Source organism: Crocuta crocuta, unplaced genomic scaffold (genome assembly GCF_008692635.1).
Source record: "Crocuta crocuta isolate KB4526 unplaced genomic scaffold, BGI_CrCroc_1.0 scaffold978, whole genome shotgun sequence".
NCBI lineage: Eukaryota > Metazoa > Chordata > Mammalia > Carnivora > Hyaenidae > Crocuta > Crocuta crocuta.
Window position 1 is genome coordinate 842,165 of NW_027530876.1, and position 9,544 is coordinate 851,708.

General features: G+C 64.9%; 1 protein-coding gene across 1 annotated transcript in view; it reads right to left on the minus strand.

Annotated features, from left to right (window-relative positions):
* Positions 1-7,799: 7,799 nt before the first annotated feature.
* The window catches only part of EMD (emerin), a 5,950-nt gene continuing 4,205 nt past the window's right edge, over positions 7,800-9,544 (minus strand). Inside the window, exons 3-5 of the mRNA XM_077769617.1 lie at positions 9,193-9,378; positions 8,406-8,453; positions 7,800-8,375 (exon numbers count right to left, since the gene is read on the minus strand). Coding sequence (XP_077625743.1) covers positions 8,145-8,375; positions 8,406-8,453; positions 9,193-9,378 — 465 coding nt within the window. The 3' untranslated portion in view covers positions 7,800-8,144. The remainder of the gene's footprint in view (positions 8,376-8,405; positions 8,454-9,192; positions 9,379-9,544) is intronic.

The window sequence follows — 9,544 nt, forward strand, 5'->3', positions numbered from 1 at the left end:
CGGCGCGTGGGCGGGGCTTCCTGTGGGCGCGCTGAGGGACGTTAGGAGGCGGGGACGGAGGCGGGGGCGGGCGGGGCGCGCGGGCTGTGCCTGGACGACGCCCCGGCTTCGGGACACCGCCCTGCATCCCGGGGCTCTGCCCTGCGCCTCTCCGGGTCCTGGGCCCTGCCAGAGTCCCCGTTCCCCGAGGCCTGAGGACCCATGCGTTCCTCTGGGGGGAGGCCGACGAGAAGCCTCCATCGAGTCCAGGTTCCGGGAGGCCGCGGGGGGCTCCGTCGGGCCTGTCGCCCACTGGCACTGCGTCGCCAGCCCCTCCCAGCCCTGGTCTCGGAGAGCGGCCTTGCTGTGCGGACCGGGGCGCATCCAGCCTCCCGGGGGCAGATCGCGGCCCTCCCCNCTGCCTGCCCGGCCCACTGTGCGTTCCAGCCGCCCGGAGTGTGTCTGGAACAGTCCTTGTAAAGCATAGATCCCGACCTCCACACACACACAGGCCTAGTACCCGGGAAAAAGTGGGCAGAGCTGGTGCCAGTACCCGCGAATGTGGTGTTGGCCAGGGGAGCTGTCCAGGCTCCTGCAGGTGAGGACGGCAGGAAGGTAAAGTCTTTCCCATGTCACTTGACAGGTGCGCCGCCCCCCCCCTCCCCGAGAGTCCTGCCCAAGTCAGCCTGTTCTCCAGGACCACCTGTGGTTGTCCCTGCCCGTCACCCGGGGAGGTCACAATCAAGGGGAGCCCCGCAGAGAAAGCTCGCGGCTTCCCTACAAGTGGGTGCGATCAGGAGCCATCCCTTCTGGCGGTTCTCACGCTGCAGGGCTGCGTGGGAACACCTGGAGGGCTTGTTCAACCTCGGGTCACTGGACCCCGCCCCACAGTCTCTGATCTTGCAGATCTGAGGTGGGGCCTGAGAACTTGGGACTCCACGAAACCCGCCACCGCGGGTCTGGGACCTGTCTGTGGGACTCACTCTCCGGAGGCCTGAGACTCACTCCTGGGTGTGTGCATGCCCCCAGCCCTACGTGGGCGTGGCCCCTTGGCAGGGTCCCCACTGGCCTGGGAAACGCCAGGAGGGTGCTAGCCCTCGAGGATCGGGGACTTCCCGAGGAGGGGCGGTCACCCTTTCCTGCCCGGGTTGGGCCGGAGGGCACCGTCCACAGCCCGGGGGGGAGGGGGGGGAAGGTGTCGGGTTTGTACAGGCGCTTGGCAGTTGCCAGACGCGGTGGCTAAGTCTGGCCGAGTAGGAGAGAGGGGCGGAGATCAGACTCCGTCGCCCCCCCCGTCCCCCCCCCCAGTGGGGATGCAAAGAACGGTCTGATGAGGCAGAGGCCAGAGCCGCACCCTGAGCTCGGGGATGGGGAAGGACCCTGGGCCCTGAGACCGAGAACGTGCATTTGGAGGCAGCGCGCAGACCGGAAAGGCGGTCGTCTGCCCGGGATGGGCCCTGCCAGGCCTCTGGTCTGTGGGTGCGGTCGGCCCTCTAGCCGGTGGGAAGCCGCTGCCCCTCGTCAGCAAGTTGACCCCCCCCCGGCCCCGGGCGATGCTGTCCCAGGCCCCCGGGGACGCGGCCCAGAGCTGCTCCGCGCCCGCACCACCACCGCCACCCACCCACCAGGGCCCGTCTTTTTGGTGGTCGCTGTTTGTTTGGCTCCGTGCTGCTCGTCCCCGGGTGGTGGGTGAAATGCAGTGCCCGTCACTGGCCGCCGTGTGTCCCCACGAGGAGCAACTCTGCCACGTGGCACACGAGCTTGTGTTGGCCGTGGGGTCGGGTGGGGAAGTGTTCGGTGGTGCGTGTTCGCCGCCTCCCCCTGTGCCTGCCGGGCCTGGCGCTTCTCCCGGCAACTGCTTCAGGCTCTCCATGCGTTAGCGCTCCGAGCCCTGAGTCACGTCTTGCTGCTGTTTCTTTCCCCGCGCTGTCACTTGTCTCTTGACTCTGTGGTTTTGGGTTGTGTCAGGTCAGGCAGACGCGTTTAGCTTTTGTGTCATCGGACTTTCCAGGCATTTCCTAACGGGTTCCGGGGTTTCTCTGCTCCGGACTTGCTCAGAGAGGCTTTCTGCACGTACTGCCGTGTCTTCGTTACCCACGGCTGCACGGCGACTACCCCTCCCACAGCTAAGCCCTGCGATCTGACCTCCACGCCGTCTGAGGGCAGGCTCCTCGAGGGCGGTGGGGGGCTCTGGCTCAAGGTGACTCCCGGGCCGCAGTCCAGGCCTCAGCTGGGGCCGCGGCCACCCGGTCTGCCTGGCGGGCGGGCCCCGGTCCAGGCTGGCTCACGTGGCCGTGGCGGGGGCCTCAGGGCCTCCCCCGTGGGGCCCCTCCAGAGGGCAGCACAGGGCACGGCCTCCCAGAGCCAGGGATGTGACAGAGGAGAGCCGGTGACAGAAAGATCCAGAGAGCGAGGGAGCAGAGGGGGAGAGAGAGAGACAAGACACGGGCCCCGAGAGAGAAGCCTCGGCCTTTATAATTTCATGTCTGTGCTGCTGTTCCCTCCTCTGCTGTGTTCTAGGTCACACGGGTCCACCCGGAGCAGTGCCGCAGGGGACGACACGCACGACGAGCGTCCTGCCTCCTGAACCTGGTCCCACAGGGCCCCTCGGGAACACGCCCTTTGTCTAAAGGGGGGTGGCCCGTTCCGGCCCGGGGAGCGAGGCACGCAGGGCCCGCGCTCGTTAAGGGCAGAGACTGGCTCTTCCGTCGTTAAAGGGTTGCGGACAAAACACACAGAAAGCCAGAGACAGAGAGAACACGGGCCCGCGTTCCCGGCGGGCCCCGATGTCCACGGCGCGCTTTCTGCCCTTTGCAGGGCAGTGTGCAGCCCTGGCTGGGGTCCTGGCACAGGACCCNTTCCCTGGGGAGATGCCCCCCCCCCTTCCTGGCTGGGACTCGGAGATGACTTCGCCACGACACGCTCTGACACGCTCTGACACTCTCTGACAGGCTCTGGAGTCCTTGGCGTGTCCCACCGGCTCTGTGGGCGGGGCCTTTCCTGTAGACTGTGGCTGCCGCAGGGTGCCCGGGCCCTCGCTGCAGCTCCTGGCCCCGTCGGGGGCCGCCCTGTGCTGTTTGAACCTGGGGACCGAGGGACTTGGGGCAGCAGCGCTGTCTCCCAGGAGCAGCAGCAGACACCCGGGCCTTGCTTGCTGGGCCTGACCTCGGGGACCGTGGTCGTGGCTCCTGGGGACATCCCCCAGCCAGCGAGTTGGGCGGCTCGGTCCTGCAGCCGGCCCCGCGGAGACACGCAGGCCCAGTGCGGCCCCGCACGCCGGGGCCCCCTGACCGGCGTCGTCCCCATCCCCCTGGCGTGTGCCTGAGCCGGGCCGCTTTCTCGCCCCTCAGCCCTGGCAGGAGGACCAGCCCGGAGGGCCCGGCTTCCCAGGCGCCCTTCCCTGGGAGGCCTCCCTCCCAGGGCGGCTGAGGAGGGGAGGGGCAGGGAGTCTTCCCTTTCCCCTCACCGGGCCACACAGGGGCTCCCCCTGCTGGCCAGCTCTGTGGGTGGGCGCACCCCCGCCCCAGGTCCTGTGCCCGCTCACCTGCCCACCCACCTGCGGTGCCCATCCCTGCGCCTCGGCCTCTCTGCCCGAGGACGTCTGCGCCCGGCCTGCCCTCAGCCGCTGTGCCGGCTCAAGGGCAAGCCCCCTCCCCACGCACGGCTCCGTGCTTTGCTCCGCCCTCCCCTGCGGGCCGCGCGCGGCCTGGCTGGGCTCCTGGAGACCTGCGGAGAGACAGGGGACCCCCGCGGGGAGCGATCGAGGTGGCGGAAGCCAGCCCGACCTCTGAGCCGCACAGCACTGCACAGAGGCCCCAGCTGGGTACGGCCCTCCCCTGGATGGCCCTGCCCCGGAGGAGGGGACCGCACCCCCGGGGGGCCCGCCTGCCCTGGGGAAGGGCCCTCGTGCTGGGGGCCTCCACAGGAACCCCGAGGGTCCCCGGAGTAAGGTTGCCCTTGTTGATGTGCTGGGACTCCCTCGCTGTCTCGGGCGAGTGGCGGCGCCAGCCACTTTGAGGAGCCCGGTGCTCCCCTCTCCTCGTCCCAGACCCCTTCCAGCCTCCTTGGGGCCCGGGGGGAGGCGGGGGAGTGCGGCAGACAGGCAACAGGCAGGGTCAGGTGCAGAGGTGTGGCGGGGGCAAGGCTGGAGGCTGGCTGGGGGGCGGGGCTGCTCAGCTTCCCCCTGCCCTGTGCTGCCTGGACTCAGAGGGGACAGGACCTGCCGGCCGGTGGGCAGGGCGTGTGCTGCTCCCCAGTATGGGGACCAGCGGTCCCGTCCCTACACCTGGTAGATGAGACGGGGCCAGCCTGGGGTCGGTGTGTGGCCGGGACCGCTCCTCTGCTCCCGGCGCCCCGCCTGGCAGGCAGGGCTCAGGCGTGGGGCGCGGTGGGGCCGGGCCGCCCCCTCCCCGGCTCCGGGCAGGCGAGCAGGCCTCCCCCGCCTGGGCGCGAGCCCGCTGGGGGCCCGGCCTTGCCCCTCCCTGCCTCCTCCTCGCACCTAGCACCCGGGGTGTCCCTCGGGGATTCTCCGGGCACACCGTGTCCCAGCCTGCGGGCCGCTCGCAGGACGGAGTCCCGGTGCCAGGTGTCCGTCCTGCTGCAGAGCCCTCTGCAGGGATGGCGCCCCCTTCTGCTCCCTGCCTGGGCAGGGCCTCCTGCCCTGCAGCCCCCGTGCCCAGACCTGCCCCCGCCCCCCCGCCCCCCTCTCCCCGGGGCCTCAGGGGCTAGTTCCCCATCCCCAGGCTGGCATCTTTCGCCCTTGCTTCCCTGCGTCTGTCACAGCTGCCGGGAAGGATGTGGCATCCGTGGAGGGACAGGGACTCCTGCTCAGCCCATGAGTCTCAGCTCTGGGGCTGTCCTGTGGGGGCCCTGGCCAGCACGCCCAGCAGAAGTGGTGGGGCCTGACTTTATTCACCTGCGTGCCACCTGCCTCGAGTGCCCGGTGTCCCGAGGGACTCACCACCGGGTCCGGCCCCGGGTGGCAGAGCAGCCCGTTTCCAGAACAATCGGGATGTAGCGCCTCTTTCCCATCCTTTAGCATCTGACGGCCTGGTGTAGTTTCTGCTCATGGAGGCACAGACTGTGCACCCCTTGATGGAGTCTTTTGTGAGGGCGGTTGTTCGTCACTCGGACCACGTGGCCCAGAAGGCACGTGTAGTCGCTGCCCTCTGTGCTGAGGGCGCGGCCAGGCAGGCACAGCCCCAGGTCTACCCAGTGCGGTTCTCTTCCCCCGGACATATCAGGGCCCGGTGTTGGAGGGCCAAGGTCAGGAGCACTGCTTCCAGGCCACGTCTGTAGGGCACTCCTCCCTGTCCCTGTCCTGGGGTGCTGGTGTGCCCACTCTGGCAGGCCCTGACATCCCCCAATGCCCTGTCTGGGGCTCCAGGTCCTCTCCTTCGACAGCAAGGCTGACACCCCAGGCTCCAGCCCAGCCGCTGTGTCCTGGACCGAGGGCAGCTACTGCCCCCTCCTGTGCCCCTGGCCGCCTCAGGAACCCTTGCGGGGGTAAGGAGGACAGTGCGCTGTTGGGAGTGGGAATCCTGGACCCCCAGCTGCCCTGTCGTGAGACTCTGGAGTCCTAGGTTCCTTTCAGGAGAGGCGCCTGTGGGAGCTTTCCCAGAGGTAGTCCCAGATTCGTAGAGAGCATTAAGTCGAGCCGTGCAGCCGGTGCTCCATCAGGGCCCCATGGAGCCATCAACAGCCGTAGGACCAGAGCACCCCGAGCAGCAGAGAGCACTTGGGTGCCTGCTGCGGATGGGGCACAATACTACGTGGGGGCGCAAAGCTTTCGGAGCACTGGGAAGGGTATGGGAGCACTCAAGGGCCCAAGGAGCCCTGGGGCCTGGGGCCAAGCTTGCGGTGGAGTCCTGGGGAAGGCCCAGGACCCTCCAAGCTATCGAGACTGTTATGACAGGGGTGTCTCTGAGCCCTAGGGCAGGAGGCTCAAAGGTGGAGCTCTCTAGGGACTGGGAGAGTCCTCAGCAATTTCCAGCTGGCACGTGGAGGGCAGTGCAGGTTGTCTTTGTGGAGTGAATGGAAAGGGGGAGACTGTGTCCCACGGGTCCGACCCAGTCCTCTCTTCTCTCCTCCAGGAAAGCACAGTGGTTGCCAAGCACACCTCGTCTCCTCCTTTCCTGCAACAGCGAGAGGCCTATAGGGGACGTCACATCCCGAAGCCATGCCGCCTCTCTCCCTTCCTTGGGATGCCTCTAGCTCAGCTCCCCTTCCCCACACGCTGTGCCTTCGCTCTGCCCCAGCCTGTCTAGAGCGTCACCACGTCAAGCTTGCCACTTTCCCAGGCTCTGTGTTGGGTCCACTAGTCTCCACTTGCCCCTCTGCCCGGGTGCTGACTGCCGGTGGGGCAGCTGCACTCCCAGGCAGGGTCAGTCCCTCCTGTCTATGCACTTGATTGAGGATCAGTTGGTGAAACGAGTTGCATCACTGTGTCTCTCCGGGGTCCTGGTGCACCAGTGACCTGACATAGGCTCACTGATCCTACCATCAAGCCCTTTCATCATTGCGGAGGAGGCACCGTTTTGTGTCCATGCCCACCGCCCACCACGGAGCAGACAGGTCTAGGCCCTTGCTTTGGGATAGCCAGGGGCAGAAGCAGGGAGCCGGGGTGGGGGGAGTCCTCACCAAANACACACACACACACACACACGTGGGAGAAAGGTGAGCATGCAGGAAAAAGAAATGGCCAGGAACAAGGACGGGGTGTCCCAGTTCCAGCCCTGACCCAAGATCACCGTGTAGCAATCAACGGGAGCCCGTGGGTGCTGTGCCCAGTACGGTGGGCCGGGCCGAGTCCTCCCACCTGAGCAAGGAGCTGCTCAGAGGTGAGGGATGGATGCCAGGGCCGAGCTTGTTGGGGAATTGTGCGGGAGCCTGGGAGCCACCTGAGCGCTTGGAGTACCTGCCCCCCGCCCCAGCTGGCAGTGTGAACCAGCATGCAGGGCCTGCTACCCTAGGGCTCCTTAGCGCTTGCTTTAAGAAACTATGTGTAGGGGCACCTGGGTGGATCAGACAGTTGAACGTCCGACTCCTGATTTTGGCTCAAGTCACGATCCCAGAGTTGTGGGATTGAGCCCTGAGTCAGGCTCCAGGCTGAGTGTGGAGCCTGCTTGAGACTCTCCCCCCCTCCCTCCACTCCCTAGCTTGTGCTCTCTCTCTTAAAAATAAGTAAATAAATAAAAAGTATAGGTAAACTCTGGGGCACCTGGCTGGCTCAGTCGGCAGCGCTCTGTGGTCTCTTGATCTAAAGGGTGTGAGTTCAAGTCTCACGTTGGGTGTATACGATCCTTAAAAAAATGTATATATATGTCTGTAAACTTGGAAGATTATGAAGTAGCCCCACCCCCACAGAAAGCTTGGAGATTAGCAACAATACAGCCAGGCGAGGGGTTGGATTGGACCCAGAAGCGATGAGGCCTTTCGGCGTACCTGAGCCCGCTCCCATGCCACTAGGCAGGCGGCCGGCCAGGAGAAACCCCAGCAAACAGAGGCCTCCTGTCCCTTCCATGGCCCTGCCCTTGCACAGTGAGGCAGGCTGTCAGCGCTTCTGTAAGTNACCCTTGCCTGCATTTCCCCTGGGGCTCTCCGTGCCCTGCGGTGGTGGCAGTTACTGTCCTAAGTAGTTATGGCAGCCCTGGGGAAGAGGTCAGGGGCCCTACAAGTAAAGCACAAACACGCCTATGGGCAGCGTGTGATCTCCACCCCAACCCCAAAGCCACAAGGGAGAAGCAATAAAGCCAGATGCCAACCCTGGAGACCCCCGGCCAGGGGAGCCCCACCCATACCCAGCAGAAATAGCCCACACGTTAAAAATAAATGGTCTTTTTATTGTGTGTCCACGAAAACAAAGTCGGGGGGGCTTTTGGTTAACCCCCCTCAACGATGTGACAACGGACAGGAGGCATGCAATGACAACAACCATGTTCTCCTCTCCGGGAGAAGAGTCTTGCCCTCCTGGGCCCCAAGGGTCAGAGGCAAGCAGGATCCAGAAGGCTCCAGAGGAAGGCCTGCCCAGGCCCCTCCCCCGCACAAGGGCCAGGCCAGTACTCCCAAGCCAGGACACACAGAAAAGTCCCCCCCCCTCCCCCAGCAAACACTACTAAGGCAGTCAGCCAGGACATCTGAGAGCAGGTGGCAGTGACGCCAGACCCTCAGGACTCCGTCCAGAAGGGACTGCCGTCCTCAGCCTGCAAGGAGTAGTTCACAAAGAGCAGGAAGGCAGCAAAGCCCAGGAACAGGAGCAGCTGGGCCCAGAGAGGGACCTGGCGGTCCGGGCCCAGACCAGCCCCCGGGGTCTGCTTTTCCGGCCGGATGGCGCGACGGGTGAGCCACGAAGTGGCGGGAGACGGAGATGAGGACATGGGAGCAGGGGAGGAGGAGGTGGGAANGCGCCTGGCCCTCCCTCCTACTCACCTGTCCTTGCTCTCCTCTTCAGAAGAGAAGAGACTGTCATCGCGCACCTGTAGGTGAGTCAGGAGTCAGGAAAGGGGACTAGCAGGCGGGGTCAGTGCCGCCTGTCCCATCCCTCAGTCCACACTTCCGCAGCGGGCCTATTCTGACCGATGCTTAAAGGCCCAGACCCTGCCCCTCCCAGGACTCTTCCGAGTTCCGAGCCTTGTGTGTGTAGGGCTTTGTCACTTGCTCCACGAGTGTCCTGGCTGCCTTCACCTTGCTTTCTGCTCCAAGGTTCTGAGAAAGAGCTCAAAGCTAGATCCCAGACCAGGGTGCTCTTAAGGCATACCCCAAGTGCTCTAGTCTTTTTTCTTTTTTTAAATGTTGATTTATTTTTGAATGAGAGAGAGAGAGAGAAAGAGAGACAGAGCATGGGGGGGGAGGGGAGAGGGAGGGGGAGAGAGAGAGAGAGAGAGAGAGAGAGAGAGAATCCGAAGTAGCCTCCAGGCTCCGAGTTGTCAGCACAGAGCCTGACTGACGAGGGGCTCAAACCCATGAACTGTGACATCATGACCTAAGCCTAAGTTGGACGCTTAACCAACTGAGCCACCCAGGCGCCCCACAAGTGCTCTATTCTCAACAGTTCTGACAGGCCCCCAAAGGCCAGTCCTGACTAGGAAGGCGGTTGCTGACCACACCTCTCTGGAGGTATGGGAGCCACCATTTGCCCCCAGAGGCCATCCTGGTTCATCAGAACGCAGCTATGACCCCCTCAGGCAGCACCCAAGCGCTCAACGGCCAGCTCACCTGGTGGTGAAAAGCGTCTGTGTCTGAGAGAGAAGTTGACGACTGGCAGAATCCCTTCGAGGTGCCCACAGACTCAGGCTCCCCATAAGTACTGGTGCTCAAGTAGCTCTCCTCATAGTAGTCATCACCATAGCCTTGGGAAAAGGTGGGGGCTAGCGATAGCAGAGGGGACAGCAGTGTCCCCTGCTCGGCTCAGTGGACCTAATCTGAATCGCATCTGGGGGCCTGTGGCACCGTTTCGCCCCTCTAGGGCTGCCGAGGATTATGGGGGTTGAGATCTCGGGTCCCCCCCTCCCCCCAGACACCACAGTCCCAGAGGGAGGGCAGTAAAGGTGGCTGGGTCCCCGGCCCC